This window comes from Rattus norvegicus, chromosome 6 (genome assembly GCF_021556685.1).
Source record: "Rattus norvegicus strain SHRSP/BbbUtx chromosome 6, alternate assembly SHRSP_T2T, whole genome shotgun sequence".
Lineage (NCBI taxonomy): Eukaryota > Metazoa > Chordata > Mammalia > Rodentia > Muridae > Rattus > Rattus norvegicus.
In genome coordinates, this window is record NC_141539.1 from 112,986,415 (window position 1) to 113,011,560 (window position 25,146).

Here is a 25,146-nt window from a genome sequence, read left to right on the forward strand (position 1 = left end):
GCTGGCAGTCAGAGGTACAATTATGTCACCATTATGCACTAAGTAGCCAGAAGCTACTGGAAGATGCTATAAGAAAGAGGAGGCACCAAGAATACAACAGTTTTATTAGGAATGTTACACGTTGGGAAAATCCAGTTCAGGGAGGCACGGGGCAAAATGGAACATTGCTCAAGTCCTCAGCAGGGCAACAGGGCCTGTGGAGATATCTAAATGGAAGTACTACTACAGTAGCCCAGGTGAGACTTGTGGCTGCTTCTGGTGAAATAATTTTTGTCTAAAAGAGCGCTCCAGCACTGGTGAATCTGAATTCCAGGTAAAACTGTTTCTGACAGAGAAGCAGAGGACATGTTGGAAACAGATGGCTCACACCCAGACAGTGTGCAGGTGAGAGAGGGACCCTACATCCCTCACACATCCCTACACAACGTTGACAGGAACAGCAGATGGATGCTGGCTGAAGGTACACAATGTTTAGGAAGTGACTGTCATAGATGTGTGGCCCTGTGCCTTGAGAACTTGACTCTGGTTTCCAGCAGGTCCTGAGCAATACTGATATTCCTTCCTGAGGCCCATGAAGAGTCACTTTAGTTCTGTTCTGACTCCCTTTAGAGCAGAAATGAGCATGTCCAACACAGGTTCTGGGTAGTAATAGCTGAAAGGACCAGGAATGTCCCGACCATCCTGAGACGCCTGGGGCTTAGTCCAGATGTACTTGTGGAGTGGTCACTTTCCTCTGACCATGAGACATCCTACCCATGGGCTCCCACCTTTCCACAGCACCGGGTGCAGAGCATCCTTCTTGAGAATCAAAGCCTTAGCTACTGGCCTGTAGATGATGTCCCCTGGACAGATCAGTCTCAAGATACATGTGCTCAAAGGCTGGTTTCTGTCCCCAAACCAGCAGGCACTGCCTGTGGACGACAGGCTCCCGTGGTAGAATGCAGTGACTCTCCCAAGAAGAGAGCTCTCTGTTTCCAGAGGCAGAAAGAGTGAGAAGCGAGGCAGCTTTCAGGGTAGCAAAAGAACCTTAGTTCTTCCATCGAATTTGCTGCGAAAAAAGCAGAGAAGAAAGATGTCAGTTGTTACTTAACACTACAGTGAGGAAATGAAGGTAAGGATTGAATTGGGAGCTGTTGAGTTCTTTTGTCTGTTTGGGGCAGGGTATCTCTATGTAGCCCAGTCTAGCCCAGAACTCAGTATATATTCCAGGCTAACCTCAAACTCCTGATCTCCCTGCCCTAGCCTCTAAGTGAGAGGGATTGTGGCCATGCACCAGCAAAGAACTGTTTTTTAACTCTGTGTGTGTACAGAGGTCAACCTCACGTATCAGATGCTATCTACCTTGTTTTTTAAACAGGTGCTTTTATTAGCCTGGGCCAGCTGGTTGGCCAATGAGCCCCTGGGCCCTGCTGTCTCTGTTTCCCCATTGCCAGGATCCCAAGCATATGCCAGCCTATGTGGGTGCTGGGGACCAGACTCAGACCCTCGTGTGGCAAGTGCTTTATTAATTAGCCATCACCCAAGCCCTGAGAAGTATGTGGGAGTTCATTTATCCAGAGAAAGATTAAATACCTGTTTTGTACTTTACAGATTGCCATTAAGAGCATTAACCTGGCTTTGCCCTTAGTGCTGAGATTCACTAGTATTAGGTGACTAAGCACAGGTAACAAATGCCTAATATTAAGTTCTATGCTAATGAGAGGCTCAGTGATTTTACATATAACCAGGACTTCCAAAATGGCTAATTCTGTTTCATTACCTTCTTCTTTCCAACAGGCAGGTCACGGCCATGTCCTGGAAGGACCAGAAGCCTGGCTACTGAGTCTCTACCATGTGCTCTGTCATTCCTGCTCTCTACTAGGTCTGGCGATGATCAGTGCATCAGTTATGCTCCTTGCTGAGGTCTTCATATCTCGCTTCAGTATCTAACTGTGTGTGTGTGCGTGTGCGTGTGCGTGTATGCGTGTGCATGTGCATGTGTGCATGCAGGACAGATCAACCTCACACATCAGATGCTATCGACCTTGTTTTTTTGAAACAGGGTCTCTTACTAGCTTGGAACTTGCCAATTCATATCTCAAAGGGACTTCTGCTGTTTAAAAATAGCACTTCTGCTCCTTCAGCCCACAGAGAGTCTCGGATCCATGTGGCTCAGCTAAGAGCACCCGCCTAGGTCTCGGGCACATACACTTGATGCTACTTTGGGAATGTTCTCCTAGGCTGACTAGAGGGTCACTTACCGAGCTGCTGAGGATGACATCGATTTTCTCTTCCTCAGCAGATCCTTTATCTACTTTGCTCCTGTATGCAAGCAACTGTTGACGATCCTTCAGGTCTCGGCAAGTCTGTACACAAAAACACAATCACATTCCTACTCAGCCTCCTCGATAGGGAACTCACTCACTCTGCCACTGTTTCTTTGCCCCTGGGCTCCAGAAAAGGACAGCAGCTGTGAGCAGGATGATGTGTAACGTACCCATAGAACCCCATGCTGGAGAGGTTACAGAGCTCGTATAGCTTCATTCAGTTCTAATGACTCCAAAAAGCTAAAAGCTGAGAATTCAATCCGGAGACTGGGAAAACAATACAGGAGTGTTGGTCTCCAAACTAATTCTTGCCAGACTATTCTGTCTATTCAGTCAAAGTCACTGGCAGCATTTCAGGATCTGGGGTAAAAGGTTGTGTCCCTGACTCTCCACCCACGACCTAACTCAGGGTTCTCAGTTCTTAGAGACTCACATCAATGACAACATCATGGCACTTGAACTTAGTGGCTAAGTTCAACTTTGTGTCCACATCTTCCACCAGATTGACATATTCCTGCAATATCTGTAGGGAAAAAAGTACTCTGATTAATGATAAAAACAAGGGTCTCCCTGGGTCAAAAAAGTAAGTTCTAAACAAGGAAGAATTCAATACTCAATGTCTGCCAAGCCATTATGAACCATGGTTTTGTGGTGGGAAATGGGGTGACATTCAGCAGCACTTCCCTGCTACCTCGGGAGAAAAGGGAAGAGCTCTCTCTCTCACCCCGCAGCCAAACACACAGCGTCTAGAGACGGTCCAGGGTGTGCCTGCTGCTCCCAGGCCAACAGGGAATTCTTCCGAATCATCTCAACAGTGCAGAGTTCTCTATATGGCTACGTACAGCAGCTGTTCTTTACAGAGGGTCTGAAATTACTTTGTTCCTCCCTGCACTTCTCTATCTCAGGTCCGGCACAGCCACAGTGCCACCATCAAGAAAATGAGGATAGCTAGCTCACATCCCACCACTAGCTCTTTTTCAGAGAAATTACCTGGACAGGGGCACTGTTCTTGTGCAAAATTTCCACAACTCGATGGAAGCCAATGGGTGCTCTCTTCTTGGTGTAACCCAACCAGTTCTGAAAGAAAGGACACAGGTGAGCCAAGCACCATTAACACACTGGCCTCACCTCCTGTGCGGTTCACAGTCACATCAGGAAAGCATGGTAGACGACAGGAAGAGGGGAGGGGTAGAGAAACAGCGAGAGATGAATTTTTTAGAAAAGTCAAAGAGTGTAGAGGGTAGAAAAGAGTACAATGTATGAAATAAAATAAGATCGTTGGTCATAACAGTAATGCATGGAAAATAGTTTGTGAAATGTTTCAAAATGGAAAAAGTAATGAATAACACATACATCCTAAGTTTGTCAGTACAAAAAAATTCTACTTCTCCATCTTTACCCGCATATGGAATTGTTTTTTGTAAACTCACACAGTAGGATCTGGGAAGCTACTGACAACAGGGCTTTCCCGGCCTGAGGTGTATAGGGAGAAGTGAGAAATGAACCTCTTTTTGAGTTGTTTGTGCTGGGAAGCGAGTTCAGGCTTTGTGCATGCTGCCTATGCACTCCACTCCACCACTCTACTCCACTCCACTCCACTCCACTCCACTCCACTCCACTCCACTCCACTCCACTCCACTCCACTCCACCACTCCACTCCACTCCACTCCCAGTTTCTTGGAGAGATGGCTCAGTACTGAAGAGCACTAGCTGGTTTTCCAGAGGACCTAGGTTCAATTCCCAGCACCCACATGGTGGCTCACAACCATCTATAACTCCATTTCTAGGGGCCTCAGTTGCCTCTTCCCTCCTCCCTAGGCATGCAGGCTAATGTCATGTATAGAAGAAAAGTGAATCTTAGAAAAAAAAATTCCTCACTATGATTTATACACTTCAAGATAGATAAATAAGTAAATAAATTTCTTGAGATGTAATACTTATGAGACAAATGCTAATATTAAAGGGGAAAGTGTTACACTTACACTTTACTTTCAAATGGTTATGAAAAAAAAATGCCTGTTTTTTTAAAAAAGCAGCTAAATAATGCACCAAAATGTTAAATAAATTAGTAAGTAGGAACAGTGGCCACTATACTCTTATTTCAAATTTTCCTTTCATTTAAAACTTTGGAAACAGAGACTGGAAGAAGCTTCATCGGCAACAGGAATGTAGGAGACCAAAGAAGCCTTCACCCTCCAAAGGCCTCACAAGGGTCAGGGCACCCACCTTTGTGGTGAACAAGGCGTCGACATCATTCCAGGCTCTAAGCTTGGCCCGCGCAGCCAAGGCTGTCAGCACATACTGTCTGTCTGGGATCTGAGGAGCAGAAAGCAGCAATAGTAAGAAGGTAGAGAATTGCATCCATGAAATGCTTTACAATTTGAGAAAAGCAAATGTATTTGCTGACACTGATCCTGACCCTTAAAAGTAACCAAGTTTGCAGTCATCAAAGACCCTTTGTTTTCCAAGGCCCACACTGATGTACAGTGACAGACGTTTTCTCTCACTTCCCACTGACTTTCTACATTACCCTGACATCAGGAACCCAGTGCACAGGTTACCAGAGTATTACTTCACTCAACAGTCAATGCAATGCTACCTTGAATGTTTTCTTCAGGTTGACTGGACTGCTGAAGGTCCCCTAGGATGAAACGGGGGAAGAAACTAGTGAAACCACAAATCCCTCATTTTCTTCTTTATTACACAAACCCTCTGTGTAAATTATAAACCATTGAGACCCAGAAACCACTTTATGAGTAAGTCTCCTCAGGTCTGATGGAGTACCACACACCCCACTGCATCAGGAAGAAGACAAGTGAGTATAACACTGTGTCCTCCAGTCCACATGTCTTGTGTCATTTTCACTGCCAAAACTTCCCTTCCTCCCTCCTTCTCTCTCCTCCCTTCTTTCGTATCTTTGTTTTTTGAATGCTTTTCTTTCTTTTTGCTCTTTTTGTTTTTCTGCTAATCCAAGAGAAAAGCATACTTGTAAGGATTAAGTCCAAACTTTTTTTAAAAAAGAATAAGGAGTTGGAGAGGTGACTCAGTGGTTAAGAGCAATGGCTACTCTTAAGAGAGTCTGGTAATTCTTAGCATCCACATGTCACCTTACAACCATCTGTAATTCCAGTCCCAGGGGATTAGATACCCTGTTGGGTCTCCATGGGTACAGGCATCACCTATACCCAGGTACATGCAGGCAAAACACCCATACATATGTCTTTAATCCCAGCACTCAGGAAGCAGAGGCTGGCAGAGCTCTTTGAGTCTGAAGCCAGCTTAGACTGTAGAGCAGTTCCAGGATCTTGAGACAGGGACACACAGAGAAATCGTGTCTTAAAAAACCAAAACAAAAAACAAAAACAAAGCAAAACAAACCAACCAAACAAAAACACCCATACACATAAAATTAAGAATTCTTTTGTGGAACTGTGAGCTACCCATAGCCTTCTGACACTACTCTCCTCTATGCTAAGGGAGCCAGCACCAGAGGTAGCAGGTGCTCTGCTAGGGTGCCAGCCACAGACGACCAGCGAACCCTCATAACCTTTGTTCCTCTTGGCTCGCTCGTGCTGAGAAGTTTCTGGATTTCTGAAAACCACACAGGCCCGCTGACAATACCTCACAATAGTGTATTTGAACAATGCTCCGCTCTCACTCCGCCTGTACCTCGGACTCCGTGTAGTGATAGAAGCAGGCGTAGAAGAGTGTCGTCACTAGTGGCATGTTGAGGATGGAAGCTTTTCGGGGGTGCTTCCGGAAGATCTCAGTCTGCCCTGAAGACTCCAGGTGTCGGTCATTGGCCTGTGGTGGATCAGGTAAGTGAGAAAAGGAACAGTGTCCATTGGGATAGGCAGGAAAATACCTGCATTACCACAGCAGTTGTGTTTCCAACAGAAATTGCTTAGGATATCCCATGAGGGCTAAAGTCCATAACCAGGTCCTAGATTTTTAAGTTTAACTTAGAGATTTCCACAGCTCAGCTTAGTGTTGCACGCCTATAATCCCCGCACTTAGGAGGAGGAAGCAGGAAGCTCAGGAGTCCATGGCTTCATTACACAGTCCAGTCCGGACTCGATGATATCTTACCTCAAAACAAAAAGAAAGAAAGGAAGAAAAACAAAGAAAGGAAAGGGAGGGAGGAAAGAAATTTTGGAAGTGGAAATGACAAGAAATCTCAACTAGAGGACACATTAAATACTCCTAGGCCAGTAGCAGGAAAGAGGAGAAAATGCCTAAGGACAGTCAAGAAAAAGAGAAGAAATAAAAGTCTATGCCAGAAAACGGCGAGCAGAGCTGAGGGGGGCCTGGGTGCTGAGCGGCTCTGAGCTGGGCACAGAAGCAGAGCAGAGACGGAGTCTCACCTCGATGATGATCTGGCGCTCCAGCAGCGTGTACTGGTCTTGCACGTGTGCAGAGTCTTCTGCTGAAAAGGGCAAACTGGTAAAGGGCCACAAGGTTAGTACTTTTTCTATGTGAAAAGCAAAACAAACCCAACAAGACCAAACCAAACGATCATGAAAACCTTCTGAGCTCACGGTTTTTAACACGTTTGATCCCTATGCACCTTCTCAGGATCCTTTAAGGCAGACAGAATAGCTACAGTATACTTTGGTCTGGATATTGTATTTGAGGTTTGCTGACTGGACTGGGGATGTAGCTCAGCTGGTATAGTGCTGGCCTAGCATTCACGAAGCCCCAGATTCAATCGCCAGCACTGCATAGACCCGGTGAGACGGTATAGGTGAAAGCACCATACTCAGCCTGGATCACATGAAACCCTTGAGAGAGGGAGGAACGGAGGGAGGGAGGGAGACACCGAGACTTTGAAAACTCAAAAGGAATCTTCTCGAAGTCCACAAAATGCACAGTTGTGATTTTGCTGTGAATGAGTAAGGGGCAGCTTGGTTGGGGAGTTAGCCATTCGGTGAGTGGGTCACAAAGCTAGAGAGCCAAGACAACCACCCATCGCCAATGTGCCCACAGAACTTGCTGAGCAGAGTAAAAAAAAGCAAATTATATAGCATAGTGTTGGTTGGAAAATTAACAAAGATTGATCTACAGAAATGTCAAGGACTCCATCTTCAAAACTATGTCTTTAGCTAGATAAGGGGACACATGTCTGTAATTCCAGCACTTATGAGGAGGAGCCAGGTTTAGGAGTTCTTGATTCCATAGCAAGTTCAAAGCCAGTCTGGATCCACGAGCGCGAAAGGCCCTTTTAACCTTCAGTTCAGACCTCTGTCCTGTAGACTGATGCTTGTTCCTCTACTCACTACAGAAAGAATCCTGAGATCAATTACGCTGACCCAGGGAAGTGTGAACCCCAGCTCTCTATCTGCTAACATGAAATTAGGAATCTCATACACAGTGAATTCTAAATGTGACCCTAGAAATGCTTCCATGAGGAATGGCTGGACCAAGTGTGAACAATGAACCTTGAGAAGCAGGGGTGCTGAGAGGCTATGCAGCTGTAGGACAGATACAGAGAAGCACATTTCAGCTTAAGCCATGGGCGCCCTTTCCTGACGAAGGCCGGTCAACAGTAAAATGAGTTACTCCCAAGAGCAGCGAGCATCCATCAGAACAGTGATACCCACAGCTTTGTGTGCCTGTCTTACTGAAGACTCGAGTTTGGATGAAACCTTGCACTACAGCAGTAGCCCAGAGAACTGGGGCTTCAAGACTTGTAACAAGAAAAATACTCAAGGTCCACAATCACTTTTACCTTTTAATTTTATTATAGTAAATCATTAAAAAATTTACTATTGGGGCTGCAGAGGTTAAGAGCACTGGCTGCTCTTCCAGAGAGCTCAGGTTCAATTCCTAGCATCCACACAGCAGTTCATAGGTATCTGTAACTCCAGTTCCAGGGGAATCTAACACCTCACATGACATAATATGCAAGCAAAACACCAATGTATATAAAGTAAATAAATCATTAAAAAAGTATCACAGTTTTATTGCCAAAATGAGATGTGTGAGAACCAAAGTTCGAGAACGAGTCTTTCTATCTCAGTAGGTTTAGCTTTAGGGAAAGATCCTATCTAGCCCATTTTTTTTTTTTTTTTTTTTTTTTTTGAGGTTTCTTCCAATCAGTGAAAACTCTGCTGGAGACTAGGATTTGGGAGTCACTGAGGTAGATGACCTACAAATACTGCCCACGTGAGTCATGGTTAGCCTTCCCTTCTGAGCCATCCATCCCATTCTCTTTTCTTCTCTTCTATCTACATAAAACTACTTTTCCCCATACTTACCCAATGCACGTCTTAAGAAATTCTTTTCGTTTTTCAGGGTCCTGAATGTTCAAATGCTCTCGATAATGGGATAGCTACAACAAAACAACAGAATGGAGCTAACATATCTGTAAAAGAGAGAGGGAGCTCACTAGGAGGATAGCACTTGTCTAAGCACACATGTGAGCACAAAGAGCATATGTATGTGCACACAGAGAGGGGGAGGGGAAGGAGAGAGAGGGAGAAAAGGAGAGAGGAAGAAAGTTAGAGAGAGAACACTAAGTGGATGTGTGTGCACTTGTGTGTACTTCCCTGTACTTGTGTATGTGTAAGGGCCAGGAGCAAGGGTCTGGTTCTCCCTCTATTGCTCTCTGCATTATCTCTTTATAGATTTATTTTAACTGAGTGCAGATGCCTGAGGCGCCAGAAAACATCAGATTCCCTGAAGCTGGAGTTACAGGTAGTTATGAGCTGACTGATATAGGTGCTGGGAATAGAATTCCAGTTCTCTGCAAGAGCAATACACACTCTTAACTACTGAGCCATCTCGTCAGTCTATCCACCCTGTCTTCTGAGCCTGTGTCTCCCATTGCACCTGAATGAAGGCAGACTGTCTGGCCAGCAAGCCTCTGGAATCCTCTCACCTCCACTGCCTCAGCACGGGGCTTGCAGAAGCAAACCCAGTGCACTCAATTTTTACATGGGTCCTGGGGATCCAAAGTAAGGGTCTCCTGCTAGCACCATCCACTGAGCCACCTTTCTCCAGATTATAATTAGATTTTATATGCTCTAAAACTGACACTGTTTACTCTGAGTCCTCCTGGACTACAGACTCTTATGTGTATGTGAGGGACTAAGCTAGGCACAGTGTCGTTTTCTAGATCTAATCAACTAAGAACAGGAAACAATCAGCAGGAGGACTTGGCAGCTGGGCTGGGCTTTGACTTAGATGTCTGGTAAATAGATTCCCAACAGAGACAAACGGCCACACTTACCGCCAGCTCTTCTGTTCTATCTAGGAACCTGGGGAAAGCAAAAGAGCAGGAGAGTTTGATCTACTGACCTCCCAGTACTCCTCACATAAGAGACACTCTCCAGAAGAAACAAAGAAACGCCTCTACACTGAGGTAAACGCGTCTCTTCCTACCACCTCTACCCTTTCCAACACCTGCTGACTTTCATATCTACTGTCCCCTGTCCTATGTTCTAACTAAATAAAGCAGGCAGAGCAGGGCTTTAAGAGCTTAGCCTGCCCTAGCCAATCGTTACCTACCCATGTCTTTGCTTCTTTACTCAAAATTAAGACACCGTTTTCTGTCTTCTGTTTCCTCCTTATCCTGAATAGACAATAATTAACAACACTACCTTGGCACAGACGGGTGCTTGACAAGACTTCCTTGACTGGAAAGGAAAGCCAAGAAAGAGCAAACAGCCTGCCTCTGTGAGCATGTCTTCTCTGGCAAACTCCTTCTGGCCTAACCAGGTAAACTGCTTTCCCACATCAGTCTGGGGCAGCTTATCACTGTCTGGCCTCAGGGTAAATGAGTTAGTCTGGGTCACAAAGTCTAAGCAGAGGTTCTCATACCTTCTCTGACATTGAGGAAAGGATAAAATATGCATACAGTTTAATCCAAAACACATTTACTGGAATGAAACAGAAGGAGAAGATGGTAGAAGGCCACAGAACAACAGCCTGCCCCTTCTCACCTCCCTTCCCTGTGCAGCCCAAATCCCAAGGTTTCTAGAGTTCCTGGGGATCCTCACTGGAAAGCTATAGCCCCCCCTCCCCCACTACTGCACTCTCACTGGCACTACTTGGATAAGAGGAGGGCATCTTTAATCAAGGTCTATATAAGAAAATGCTTAGCAAACATTAACATGGCACATTAATGCTAGCCTGCTAGTCAGTCTCCATGAACCTATGTGGTAGACGTCACCATCTCCACTTTACAAGGGGAAAAGGCCACTCTCAGGAACTCTAGTGACTTGCTCAAAATATCAGAGTAACAAGTAACAACCGTACACAGTCCAGGTATGTTTGACTGTGGGGCCTGGTTCTTAACACCTGCCATCCCACCAGATTGTATGGTGGAATAATTATCCCAACACATTTCAAGATCTTGCTCTCTAGGCGCTTCTGGAAAGAGATAGTATCTTCAATGTTTTTGCAACTCCCCCCAACCCCCTTCCCTGAGTGCTCTGGAAACATACCTGACAAACTCCATAGCCCAGTGCTTACCTGAAGAGATCTAAAAGCAGCTTTTGGTCCCCTATTTCTTTAAGGAAGTGGATGAGATGTCTCAGTGCGACCTGGCGTACCTCCAGCTCTCGGAAAAGGATCTCTGGCACGTTAGGTAGAGAAAGAAGTAAAGCTTCCTAGTACTCAAGTCTGAGTGTGGCCTCTCCACTCATCCACCCCAAGCATCGTCACCCGAAAGCCTAGCAACAGCTAAGGATGGCTCTTCCTGGTCTCAACCCACCATCACTGTCAGCCTCTGTGCTCTAGAGCAGTGGTTCCCAACCCTCCTAACGCTGCAACCCATTAATACAGTTCCTCATGTTGTGGTGAACTTCCAACTGTACCATTATTTCACTGTTACGTCTAACTGTAATGTTGTTACTGCTATGAATTGTAATGCACACATCTGATGTGCAGGATGTCTGATCTGCAGCCCCTGTGAAAGGGCCAGGAGTCGAGAACCTGCGCAGTGGAGCGGCACAGCCACCCAGTCAGCCTTTTAGCTCTTTTTCTGTTTTGTTTTGTTTTTTTTAAAAAGACTTATTTACTTTATATACATTGTAGCTGTCTTCAGATACCCCAGAAGAGGGCATCATATTCTGTTACAAATGGTTGTGAGCCACCATGTGGCTGCTGGGATTTGAACTCAGGACCTCTGGAAGAGCAGTCAGTGCTCTTAACCACTGAGCCACCTCTCCAGCCCCACTGCCTTTTAATTCTTAATTAACACTAATAGCAGCACTCCTCACATCCTCTAACACACAACCCACATGTTGCCGAGGAGGCTAATACAGCCCCCACCCTACAAGCTGCCCTTACAGGTGTGATGTGATGTATGCTCTTAGGCCCAGGCCACCTCAGCTGTCTCGGAACCAGACTTAATCCTGGTGAATTCTGGTATAAAAGCCACATGTGGGGGCTGGAGAGATGGCTCAGCGGTTAAGAGCACCCGACTGCTCTTTCAGAGGTCATGAGTTCAATTCCCAGCAACCACATGGTGGCTCACAACCATCTGTAAAGAGATCTGATGCCCTCTTCTGGTGTATCTGAAGACACCTACAGTGTACTTATATATAATAAATAAATAAATCTTTAAAAAAAAAAAAAAAAGCCACATGTGGCTCCTGCTGAGTGGAGACTTCCTTCAAACCATGCTCACCTTTGCTCAGGGTCCTCTTCAGGAAGATCAGAACCTTGAGGAAAAGAGACAAAGACTGTGCATCCCTTCACAAAGGCTGCCCTGAGCACCTCACATCTAAGAATGAGGCCAGCGACGTGTTAGGGATCACTGCAGGCAGACACACACCCTCTGTGGGACGGAAAGAAAGGATGGACTTCTGGAACTGAGCCATGTCCTAGGTGTCCGCATGCCCGTGCCCACTGTGTCCACACTGGCTGAGAAACTACCTCACAGTTCCACATGGCCACTGTGTCCACATTACCTCCTGTCTCCTGAGAAACTACTCTCACAGTGCCGGTGCTGATACTCTGCATAACACAGAACAGCCAGCCTTCTGATTTCTGTTACACTGACAATCCCACACAGAAAGCATGTTCCTCCACTAAGGCGGGAGGAGCACAGCTTCCTGAGAGCCCTATGCCGCAGAGCGAAAGCCTGACTCTGGACAAGCAGCCCAGACTTCTGGTCAGTACTGACTGGATGGATGTTCAGGAGCACTGAACGACGGACAGCAAAGCTCACTTACTGCAGTGATGACGTTCCCATCATGCATGTTTATGGCCTCCTCTAGGAGCTGCAGCTTATCCTGGAGGGAGCGGAAGCGCTCTAGTGAACAGACCTGCAGAGCGAGATCACAGTGTGTCTCAGGAAGACCACTGCCCGTATTCCCTATCACCACATAGTGAGGAACGGGCAACAGAGGAAGCAGCCAGAGAGCACCTCTATATTACACACTGGTCTCTGTGCTCTGTGAGCCTGCAGGCCCCTCACACCCTATCTAGCAATGCAATGCCCTGTAGGATGCTGATGTCTTCAAGTCTTGGTCAAGGTAGCACATCGTCACTTATCACTTATTTTCCCTCATGTGTAGTTTCCATACACTATACCCTGTGCAAGTGCATAGCTGAGCTCTGAAAGGGCCTACATCTTAGACACTACAGCCACTACAGGAGAGACACACAATGCTTCTGTCACCCTTAGACAGCCCCTCTGTCCACACTGACGTCAGTTAATGCCCTCCTGTTCCTAGTCCACCAACCGCTCATCTGCCCTCAGTCACGGTAGTTCTGTCTTGGAATGTCACACAAGAAGACCATCATTAAATAATCAACCAATTTTCAAAAAAGTTATTTCAAAATTTCAATGAAAAAGAAGTTTTTTTCAACAATGCTAAGATTAGGATCTTAAAAAATAGAAAAAAAGGGGTTGGGGATTTAGCTCAGTGGTAGAGCGCTTGCCTAGGAAGCGCAAGGCCCTGGGTTCAGTCCCCAGCTCCGAAAAAAAGAACCAAAAAAAAAAAAAGAAAAAAAAATTAACCTCAACACTCACCCCACACCATGTACAAAGATTAGCTGACAAGGTATCACTCTCTTTCTGTGGGGTTTGAGCAGACTGGAAAGAGGGAGGGACTCCTCCACTGTGCACCCCGCTGGTCTCAAACTTGCTGTGCATCGGGTGGCTTTCCCACACTATTTCCATGCCTCGGCCTCCCAGGGCTGGGCTTACGAGCGTGCTCTTCCACACATAGCAACTCTTATCCACCACTGTTTCCCCTGTGCAGCAAAGCAACGCTAAACCCGGGTCAGAGACTTCACAGCTGGCGTCTAACTATAGTGGATTTGCTTTGCCCCTGAAAACCACTTCATTTCAGGAATGGGAACTGGAAAGAATGTCAAGAAATCCTTCCTATGGGAACACATTGCTCATCCTGCCAAAGAATCCTGCAAGAGTCTCCTCCTCGGGAGCCTTACCTTGCCCTGGCGGAGACGTCGCACTGTATCACTGAGGCTCCAGTCATTGCTGTAATCCTGGAATATTAGCAACAGATGAATCATACGTTAAGGGCTCAGAACTGCTAGTGAACCAGCTCGATGCCTCAAATTCAGTCTTTGCCCCCATAAGAGAAATAATCTGTGGGAAAGAATTGATTAAAAAATAAAACTGGAATGGTCCTGTTTGACTTTGGTCTTGGTTTGAGTTAGTTTCTTTCTTCCTTCCTTCCTTCCTTCCTTCCTTCCTTCCTTCCTTTCTTTCTTTCTTTTCTTTCTCTTTCCTTCCTTCCTTTCCTCCCCCTTCCTTCTCCTCCTCTTCCTCCTAAGGTTTTTGTGACAGGGTTTCTCTATATAGCCCTGGCTGTCCTGGAGCTCACTCTGTAGACAGGTTGGCCTCAAATTCACAGAGATCTGCCTGTCTCTGCTTCCTGATGCTGGAATTAAAAATGTACCCTATCATCACCACCTGGCCTTGGTTTGAGTTTCTGAAAGAACTAGACCAAGGGTGACACAGACCAAAGAGGGACTGACCAATAACAAAGCCCAGAAACCTCTGCTGACTGGTTCAGGATTTGAATTCTATATGCAATCACATCTGAGACCCCACTATAGTTAGTTAGTATCATTAGACAAGAAAAGGAAGACTCTGACACGTAGCCCCTTTTGATCTTAGAATATAGTTTCTTCCCTTTGAGTCAGTTTGCTTGTTTAGAATGCTTTGTGGGAATCTGACCTCTACCAACTCCCAGAGCACAGTGACAATCATTCAGTGTCACGTTAAACTCCCAAATGACAGCAGGCGTAAGGAAGCACGGGGCCTGTGTTAGGAAGAGAGATTTTGAGTCCAAGTTCTATCCTTTCCTGGCTGTGAGAACCCAAAAAGGAATTCTGTTAAAAGATCAGTTTAGTTTTCTCACCTATAAGAGGAGTCATGTGCTGCATAATAACATTCTGGCCAGTGCATATACAATGACAGTGCCAAAGATTTTTTTTTTTTTTTTTTGGTTCTTTTTTTCGGAGCTGGGGACTGAACCCAGGGCCTTGCGCTTCCTAGGTAAGCGCTCTACCACTGAGCTAAATCCCCAGCCCAGTGCCAAAGATTTAATGGAGCTAAAAGTTCCTGTTGTCTAGTGGGGTGTGTGTGTGTGTTTGTGTGTGTGGGTGTGTGCGTGTGCACACATGTGCGCACATGTGGAGGCCAGCGGAGGATGTCCTGCCTATCACCTCCCTATCATTCTCTTGAGGCAACAGTGTCTCTTGAGAACTTGCTGTTTTTCAGCTCTGTTGATGCCCAGCGGAGCTCGGCAACCTTCCTGTCCCTGCCCTGCAGCACTGCGGGTACAGACACATGCAGTCATGCCTACTTTATGATCCCTGAGGATCCAAATACAGGTCCTCATGCTTGTGCAGCAGGACTCATTACCCACCGGGCCAGCTCGCCAGCCCCTTATGTAGTATTGGTACTACTATACCTTTTCTACATCTAGATACACAAACATTTGTCATCATGTCCCATGGGTAAGTAATAGACAAACAGGTTCACATCCTAAAGTAGCGGATGTAGAATGCAGGCTATCGAGTCTAGGTTTGTGTGGACACATCTCATGTTTGCACAGAGATGAAACTGCCTAGCAACATTTCTCAGAATGTATCCCTGCCATTCAGTGACAAATGACTGTAACAGCTGCTTGAACAGTTGGGAAAATTAAGCAGAGCACTTTATACTGTCTAATTGTCATACCAATATTAAGATGTAACTCAAGCTGAACATGATGGCTCACAACTGTAGTGTCAGCACTTGAAAGACTGAGGCAGAGGAGTTACTATAAGTTCTAGACAAGAATGGACTATCTGGTGGGTGCCAGGCTCCAGCTGGGCTACAGAGGGAAACCTGATTTCAAAACAACAAAATGAGGGCTGGTGACATGATTTTGCAGGGAGAGACATGCTGCCAAACAAAATGACCCAAGTTCAATTCCCAGAATCCACATGGTAGAAGGAGAACCAACTCCCCCCACAAACTGTCCTCCAAGTTCCACACTTATACCTGGCATGTGACACACACACACACACACACACACACACACACACACACACACACGCACGCGTACACACACGCGCGCACACACACACAAAATAAATAAATAAATAAATAAATAAATAAATAAATAAATAAATGTAAATTTAAAAATAAGTAAGTAATGGAGGGAGAAGGGGAGAGACATTCTGGAACTCACCCTGTACTCTCCCTTAGGCCTCCCCAGCTCTGGAGAATAAGTTTTGGCAGGTGTGTCTGACAGAGCTGAAAAAGGAACAGAAGCCAGTTTAGAAGGCATTGTACAACCTGCTTCTTTTTTTTTTTTTTTTAACATTTATTTATTATGTATACATCATACTGCTTTCTGCCTGCATATACGCCTGCAGGCCAGAAGAGGGCACCAGACCTGATTATAGATGGTTGAGAGCCACCATGTGGTTGCTGGGAACTGAACTCAGGACCTCTGGAAGAGCAGACAGTGCTCTTAACCTCTGAGCCATCTCTCCAGCCCCCGTACAACCTGCTTCTTATCCTTCTTTCCTCTCCTGCTTCTTTCCCACTTGCTGTGTGTGTGCGTGGGTGCATGCCTGCGTGGGTGCGTGCGTGCGTGCGTGCGTGGGTGCGTGGGTGCGTGCGTGCGTGCGTGCGTCACCATACCAAGAGTGTGGAGGTAGAGGACAACTCTAAGGTTAGGGATCAGACTCTGACTCGGGTCATCTAGCTGAGGTTTGAATAAGATTGGCCCCCAGAAGCTCCTATATTAGTCACCAAAGAGTGGCACTATTGGAAAGGATTAGAAGGATAAAGAAGTGTGGCCTTGTTGGAGGAAGTATATCACTGGGGCTCTCTCTCTGCCTGAAGATCAGGATGGAGATCTCAGCTCCAGCACCATGTATGCTGCCATACTTTCTGCCAAGACAATGGACTAAACTTTTGACACTGTAAGCAAGTTCTTAGTTAAATGCTTTCCCTTATAATAGTTGCCTTCATCATGGTAACTTTTCACAGCAACAGAACGCTAAGACACCAGCATATGTATAAATTCCTCTACCCACTGAGCTATCTCACTGGAACTTTCTTTTTTAACAAACAAAAATCCATTCTTTTGTCTGGGTAGCTCCATGGCCGAGGGCAGAGCTCGGTTCTTTCCTGACTGTGGCCCCAGCAGTCGTCCCTGGCAATGGAGCCTACATGGCTTCTACTTCCTCACTTAGTACCAGACACTTTCTCTACTCCCCTAATTACTACCTGTCCCCATGAGTCTCCAGGCTGTACCCAAATCACCAACATCTCCCAGAGCAATCAGGAAAAGGACCATGCTTACCATCAGAAAGGGACTGGAAACTCCCAGGTCTAGTTCTGCCTGAGGGAAAGAACAGAGAAGAAAGAGGCCAACAGTTCAAGCCAGATCACTCATGGCACATAGAGCCTTACTACACAATATGAAGAAATAGGGGTTAAAAAGCTTTTATTTGGGGTTAGGGATTTAGCTCAGTGGTAGAGCGCTTGCCTAGGAACCGCAAGGCCCTGGGTTCAGTCCCCAGCTCCAAAAAAGAACCAAAAAAAAAAAAAAAGCTTTTATTTGGGGTTGGAGAGATGGCTCAGAGTTAAGAGCACTGGCTACTCTTCCAGAGGACCAGATTTTGATTCCCAGCATCCACATGGTAGCTCACAACCATGTTAACTCCAGTTTGAGAGGTTGCAACATTCTTTTCTGGTCTCCGTGGACACCAGGCATGCAAATAGTACACAAACATACACGTAGGCAAAATACTCATATACATAAATAAAATAAAAGCCTTTATTCAACTTCAAAAATCTGATGTGGGGGTTGGGGATTTAGTTCAGTGGTAGAGCGCTTGCCTAGGAACCGCAAGGCCCTGGGTTCGGTCCCCAGCTCTGAAAAAAAGAACCAAAAAAAAAAAAAAAAAAAAAATCTGATATGCTAGTAAAACAGGTCAGAAAGAAATATTTTAAGTGCATACAATTTACCCCTCTCCATCATCTTTAAGTGTAGAACACAGTGGCATGAAGTACACTCACACTGTCCATCCAGTTCCAGAACTTGCACCAGGCCTGAGACTCTGTGTGATGCAGGAATTCTCCATTCCCTCCACCCCAGCCCTGAGGAAACTGTGGCCCTACCTTCTGCCTCTACCCACTGAACGGGGTCACATGGTATTTGTCTTGTGGTTTATTGCACCCTGTGTAATTCCCTGAGGCCCATCCTATTATAACATTTATCTTGCATTCCCTTCTAAGATGAACTAGCAGTCTACTGAATGTGAATTCAATGTTTTGCTTATCCTTATAGCCCACAATGGACAGAAGCAGTCTTAATCTTTTTGGCTTTTGAATAACGCATCTTCAAATATTAGCACAAAAGCACCTGCTCAAGTCACCGTGTTCGATTCTTTTTGGTAAGTACCTAATTGCGACGCTAGTTCACATGCTACTCCTTTGTCCAGCTGCTTTAGGAGCTGCCACACTATTTTCCTCAGCAGCTGCACACTTACGCATCCCACCAGCGACACACAGAGGTTCCCAACAGGATGGCATAAAAGGCAAGAAGGAATTGTGGTCTAAGCAAATTTCTGCACTATCTGACACACGGCTCTCAACTTCATTTATGTTCTACAAATCCAGGCTAATGCCTGGGAATTTTGATTTCCTCAAACCCTAGTACTAAGCTGCCTGATTAAATGAGAATTCTTTTTTTTTTTTTTTTCAGAGCTGAGGACCGAACCCAGGGCCTGCAAGCACTCTACCACTGAGCTAAATCCCCAACCCCTCAAATGAGAATTCTTTTGCAATCAATGAAAACACCAGCCTGACCATGTTCCTGATGAAAGAAAAAAAAAGTCTCTGCCCCTTACCCACCATCCTTTACCTCTAAAGAAGCTGCTCAGGGAGTAGGTGGAAGGAGGTTTGGGTAGTTGTGTGTAGAAGCTGTTCCGGCCCTTCATCTGTTCACGTCCCTCAGAGGTTGACCCGCTACTCCCAGCAGTCTCTTTGATGGACCATGAGATACCTGCAGGATAGCAAGAACTAAGTAAGCCTCTTCCAAATCAGTCCTTGCCACCCAACACTCACTAGCACTGAAACTGTTCAAGACGCCCCAGTCCCTCGGCCAGCAAGAGGCCAGGAAAGATGTGATCAAATAGGCTAATCAATAGAGAAACTGACAAAGGAATGAATAAATGAAGACTCCAGACAACCTTCAAATAGAGGAAAAGATGCTCTGCCTCTCCTATTTCCTGAGCAATTATTAAAATAACTTATTTAGCAGATCGTGTGTAAAATCAGGGTTTTTTCCTCTTTCTACTTCACTCTTGTTTGTTTTTTGTTTTTGGCAGCAGGTAGCCCTGGGTGTCCTGGAACTTGCTTTGTAGACCAGGCTGCCTGAAAATAGATCCACCTGCTCTACCTCCCAAGTGCTGAGTTAAAGGTGTGCACCATCATGCCCCATTTCATTTCTGTTTTTGTTGTTTTTTTGTTTTGTTTTGTTTCGTTTTTTTTCCACGTGGGGAGGTTTAATGAAAGGACAAGACAAGGGAGAGGGACGAGAGAGAGAAGATGAGTAGAAGAGGAGAGGAGTAGAGGCTGGCCATGAGCATGTGGAGGGAAGGGGGGAGGGGAATAGGGAGAGAAGGGACAAAGGGGGAAGAGGGGAAGAGCAAGGGAGAACAAGAGCGAAAAGCTCATTTTTATTTGTAAATCATGCTATACTACCTTCTAGGAAAAACTTCCAACCAAGAACACTTTAAACCTCAGATGGAAAAGTGGAGGGAAGAGAACTAGACAGAGTCTATGAAGAAATTAAGTGGTATCATATAATTACGATTGATGGCTAAGTATACACAGCACTTCTGCCAACCTGTTATAAGGATTGAAGTTGACAACTCCCAAGTGTGACGAGCAGTACAGATCCATAACTGAGACTGTAATCCAGTGGTCAGGACTACACACACACACACACACACACACACACACACACACACACATACACAGACACACACACACACCTCCCCTACAAAAACCTACTGAATGAGGCTCTCCAGGGTAAAGCCTAGGAACCTGTAATTTTAACAAGCCCTGCAGGAGTCTGAAATAGCCATCTAAGCATCTGCTTCAGAAAAGCAGATGCAGGAAGCCATATAAGCATTACTGTTGTGCGTCTCCACATGGCTCTGCCCGCTATGAACTTCCAGGCTGCGTCACCTGAGACTAGCAGAGCTATTTCTGACCAGCACTGAGGAGAGAGGTACACCCTTCATTACTGACATAGGGCCTGCCTCTTCAGCTTACTTCCCACAGGTTCTCCAGTCCAGCTGACTCGCTCCAGGTCATCGTCATCGTCGTCATCCACGAAGTCTCGAAGGCTATTCACTGCCCGTTTGGATTCCTTTAACTGCAGAGGGACATGAAGCACAATAGTCAGTCTGGCAGGCCTCACTTCCCTCCTGCTCCCTGCTAAGCAAGGTGGCTGAGAAGGGGCTCTCAGTGATTGCCAGTAACTATCTGAAGTCCGAATCCAGCCTAGAATCAAATTCTGCTGTACACACCACTGTGGTCTAGTTCAAGGCTCAAAGCCACTTGTGAATTCTATGATATGCTAACTATGCCTTGTTTGAAAATCTGAGTGCATTTGACTCACTTCTCCAAAAATGACTATTCCCAACCACGTCAGTTCTCAAAACCAAGTCATCACAGTGCAGTGGTGTGCGCGCCTAGAGTTCCAGCTGCTGGGGCAAAGGGGAAAATGGCTTGAGACCAAGAACCTGGGACCAGCCAAATAACATACAAGGCTCCATCTCAAAGATGACAATGATATGAACTGCCTATAATCCCAGCACTCATGAGATAAGGCAGCTATAATAAGAGAAAAAACATTTAGGAAAAGATCCTGGACATGGTGGACCCAGCAGCACCCTCGAGTACTCCAGAGACAAAGGCTGGCAGATCTCTGTGAGTTAAAGTTATATAGGGCTATGCAGTGAGGCCCTGTGGAAGAAAGATGGAGAGAAAAATAGGGGAGAAAATGAAAACAAAACAAAACAGGAACCCATAGGATGGCTCAGTCAGGGCTTCTTTAGCTGTGACCAAACACCATGACCAGGAAACCAGAAGGAAGGAAAGGCTTCACTTTTCAGGCCCTGTGTGAGTCCTGACTTTCCTTGATGAACAGTGATGTGGAATTGTAAATCAGACAAAGCCTTTAACACGAATAAAATATTCGTCATTTTGTTTAAAGGTAAAAGCAAGGGTAAAGTTAGTTTCTGTTTCTGGCTCTCTTTTAAGGGCTTCTCTCCGTGAAGGTTGCTATGGTTTCATCTGTTTCTTATTTTAATTTATTGTGTATGCACATGTGTATCATGTATGTGCAAGCGTGGCCACTCCACTCTACCTGAGGGGAGACTACAGGTGGCGCCAGCTAGTTTTATGTCAATTTGACACAAGCTAAAGGTGCTTGGGAAAAGGAGACCTTAACTGAGAAAATGCCCTCATAGACTGGCCTGTGGGCAGGACTACCCTCTGAGCTGGTGCTCCTGGGTGCTGTAAGAAAGCAGAATGGGCGAGCACCCCGTAAAGAGCACTGCCCTGCTTCAGTTTCTGCCTCTAGGTTCCTGCCCGACTTCCCTCAGTGATGGAATATAGCCAGAGAGTTGTCAGATAAAATAAACCATTTCCTCCCCCAAGTTCCTGTTGGTTATATTTGTTTCAGCAACAGAAACCTAACTAAGCAAGACAACTTTAAGGAGACTAAATTCAGGCCACCAGGATCGTGGCAAGAGACTTTATTGGTGAGCCATTTCATAGGCCACTATATAGTTTGGATTTGGAATGTCCCTCAAAGGGCTATGTGTTGAAAATTTGGTCTTCAGGGTAGCCCTATGAGGAGGCAGTAGAACCCGAGTAGTGGAGCCTAATAGGAGCTCCTTGGGCCACTGGAAGGGTGGAAGGGTGTTCTTTTTTTTTCGGCTTTTTTTTTTTTTCTTTTTTCTTTTTTTCGGAGCTGGGGACCGAACCCAGGGCCTGCAAGCGCTCTACCACTGAGCTAAATCCCCAACCCCTGGAAGGGTGTTCTTAAAGGAGATTGTGGTGCCCTGCCATGTCCTACCTCTTTGCTTTCTGGCCATGCGGTAAGCTGCTTTGTTCTAGTGTGTGACTATACCGTGAAATGCTGTCTATTCCAGGTCCAAACAACAGAGCTAAGCAACCATGATCCAGAACCTTAAAAACTGAGCCAAAGTTAGGCTTTTCTCTGGATCAGATGATTACCTTGGGTATTTCATATACTGATAAAAACCTGACTAATACACAGTCTTTTCTGAAGACCTGACCTAACATTTTGACGAATCTGCTGGAGATGAGAAGAAGTGCATCCAAGGGTAAGGTGTGACCCTCAGCACTCCCTGTGACCCACCTGTGAGAGCTCATCATCTTCATCGTCAAAAGTGAACGCCTTGAACTTGGAGCTGTTCCAATATTCCTCCTCATCACCTTTTGTCCGGTTCATCTGGAGGGAAAGGAAGACAGGTACAGTCTCTCAAAAAAGGGTTCCTCTACTAACAGCTCCCAGAAGTAAGGGATGTAGAAAAGAACCTGTAAAGCACCGGCCATGCAGGTCAGAGCCTTGGGTTTCCAACTCATCAGATCATGGTGGATATTCCAATTAAGCCACAATCAATCTGAGAATCTCTACTGTGTTCAAGGACTCAGATACAATGGGAACTATGAAAAGGGCACGTTAGTTATAGTATTCCTCCTGGATGATCTCATCAGAACGAGGGTACCCAGGCAAAGGGGAGGCAAGTGTTCTAAGGATTCCTTGTAATTTTGCTGAACACACAAAGATCAGCCAAAGCTCACCCCAAACAGAATGAGCAAATTCATGTATTAACATATATTTACTGAGTGCCACCTCTGAGTTGTGCTTCTAAGCTCTGGAAAACTACAGCTGACTACAGTCAACAAATGTCCCTCTCTGACAGTATGCTCTTTAAATGAAATATAAATGAAAGGAAAGCAATTTTAAAAAGCAGAATTATCTTGCCTGTATCATCAACTCATGATTATTTTATTAAGCACTTGGCCAATTATGAGGCCAATTTCTAAGATCATGACCAAGAAAATATATATTAGCTAAAAGATCCCAAATTATTCTCATGACTGCTCTAAAATTAGGTATTATTTTACAAAACAAAAAAACAAACAACAATAACAACAACAAAAAAAAAAAAAAAAAAAAAACCAAGTTTTTCAAGCTTAACTGTGTAAGAGTGAACTGTGGTTTGACCCAGTAAGTCTCAAGATTTCTACAGTCCCTGACTCCTTATAGGCTCTCAAAGTTAAAAGGCAAATGGTTCATTTCTAAGCCTTGGAGAAATGCAATCTTGCCTTACTGGCTTATAGTGAAGAGTAAATAGTATTAGAATGACAGTGTACTAATATATAAATAAAAAAATAAATAAATCTTAAAAAAAAGGGGGGGGCTGAAGAGATGGCTCAGCGGTTAAGAGCACTGACTGCTCTTCCAGAGGTCCTGAGTTCAAATCCCAGCAACCACATGGTGGCTCACAACCATCCGTAAAGGGATGCTCTCTTCTGAAGTGTCTGAAGAGAACTACAGTGTACTAATATATAAATAAAAAAATAAATAAATCTTAAGAGTAAATAGTACTCCAAAAACCTAACAGAGTGCTTGGCAGAAAATTAACACTTAAGGTTACATCCCTTTAGCATTTGATACCTTACCAAGATGTTTATTTCCTCCTGTGTACAGTGGATATAGCAGGTAACCTGCCATATAAGAATTCGGACTGAACTAGATAATATATGCAAAGTATACCGCCTGACTACCTTTTTTTTTTTTTTTCTTTTTTTTTTGGAGCTGGAACCGAACCCAGGGCCTTGTGTTTCCTAGGCAAGCGCTCTACCGCTGAGCTAAATCCCCAACCCCCTGACTACCTTTTATTACCTAATCTTAATGCTACCTTAGATAAAACTGGAGAACCTTATGTTTCACAGTGTTGGGAATTGAGTTTAGGGCCTCATGTGTTTTAGGCACGCACTCTACCACTGAACTACATTCCCAACCTCCAAAAAAAAAAATTTTTAAAAAGGAGTTTTAAAGATTAAAAGAAATTCTAAACCAGGCCACAACTATGGAAGGTGTGTATAGAACATTTCTAGCATGTGTGCAATTTCATAATTAACTGTCATTCATTTATCCTCAGAACAATCCTAAAATGTAAGCCTAGGAGGTTCCCACGGACCAGGAAAGCAAAACTCAACAGTATTAAACATCAAAACAACTTTACTCAATCACTCCTACTCCAAAGGACAATCCTGGGTTTCTGGATCCTAGACTTTTGGGGAAACTAGACAGACCTTTACAATGGTAAGTAGAAATAGGTAGAGAACATGTCTAACAAACTTAGTATATCATGAAGAATTCCTAGAATCTTTTGCTAGACCACAGCAGTGGATACATTGTATTAACCTGTATTTCTAGTGACAAAAAGAGATGGTGGTTTACTTGGTAAGTAAAATGGTAACAATTTATGACTCTAAGAAGGCACAAAGAAAAGGGGGCTTCAACGTAATTGAAAATGCTTTCGAGATTTGATCTTATCGTCACTTGTACACTGACAGTCTGACAAGGATAGGGGGACAGATTCGAGGGAACAGGAACATGACATAGGAAAAACAGGACCCATTTAAAAAAAAAAACAAACACCCAAAACAAAACCCTACAACCAAGACATCCATCCCTTGCTTCATGGTATTGTAGAAATCAGATACTGAAAGTTAGGCTAGGTTTTTAAGGCGATGCTTGAGAACAAAGACAGGAGGACCATACAGGAAGCCACGCAGCTACAGCAAACACCAGAGCCTGGAGGGTCCCTGAGAAGACAGGTTCAGAACCAAATGTTGAGTAAGCTGCATTGAGGCTTACTGGAAACCCCATCTCGGAGCCCATACAGTGGTCCCGACAAAAGAATCAGTCTGGGAGTGAGAATGCCTAAGAGAAGACAGGGATAGAACAAGGGTGCGGAGAGGGTGGGTTCAACTAGACACGCGGCCTAGACAGGGGCTCGGGACACCCTCACCTCTTCCGCACCAAGCGCTCCTTCTCAGGACAGCGCCAGGCTCTGCCGCCGGACCAGCCTTTCTAAACAGGCTGTGTGGCATAGAGAAGGGCCGAAGGGGACAGCCGAAGAGAGTCTGAAGAAGGTGAAAGGAACACACGCAAAGCATTCTGGAAGTTGTAGTTCCTTGACCTCTATCATCCTTATATTCTCCCGGTGGGCCGCGAGGCTTCTGGACTACCATTCCCAGAAACCCTAGCGCATAATGCTAGGTCATTTC

At 45.2% G+C, this 25,146-nt stretch overlaps 1 protein-coding gene and 1 long non-coding RNA gene across 22 annotated transcripts; one reads left to right on the forward strand and one right to left on the reverse strand.

Moving 5' to 3' along the window:
• Positions 1–44: 44 nt before the first annotated feature.
• LOC134479236 (uncharacterized) lies at positions 45–13,908 on the forward strand. Of its 18 annotated transcripts, none has more exons than XR_015623260.1 (10): positions 45–236; positions 1,777–1,902; positions 3,212–3,401; positions 4,443–4,653; positions 5,783–6,124; positions 8,391–8,471; positions 8,933–9,002; positions 9,562–9,669; positions 9,888–10,025; positions 13,613–13,908. It is a non-coding gene; the product is annotated as an uncharacterized LOC134479236 (long non-coding RNA). The 18 variants fall into 18 exon arrangements; XR_015623253.1 differs by lacking the exon at positions 13,613–13,908 and adding an exon at positions 10,826–11,112 and having other exon boundaries at positions 4,443–5,121; XR_015623252.1 differs by lacking the exon at positions 13,613–13,908 and adding an exon at positions 10,826–11,112.
• Vipas39 (VPS33B interacting protein, apical-basolateral polarity regulator, spe-39 homolog) lies at positions 88–25,028 on the reverse strand. Of its 4 annotated transcripts, NM_001399770.1 has the most exon segments (20): positions 88–1,048; positions 2,241–2,345; positions 2,740–2,829; positions 3,297–3,383; positions 4,533–4,622; positions 4,906–4,947; positions 5,976–6,110; positions 6,671–6,746; positions 8,564–8,637; positions 9,538–9,565; positions 10,782–10,884; positions 11,941–11,974; positions 12,488–12,580; positions 13,713–13,769; positions 15,971–16,035; positions 17,096–17,134; positions 18,662–18,802; positions 20,080–20,182; positions 22,199–22,291; positions 24,888–25,028. In NM_001399770.1, coding segments are annotated over 19 exon segments (1,476 nt in total). In that variant the 5' UTR covers positions 24,888–25,028; the 3' UTR covers positions 88–1,027.
• Between the last annotated feature and the right edge of the window lie 118 nt (positions 25,029–25,146).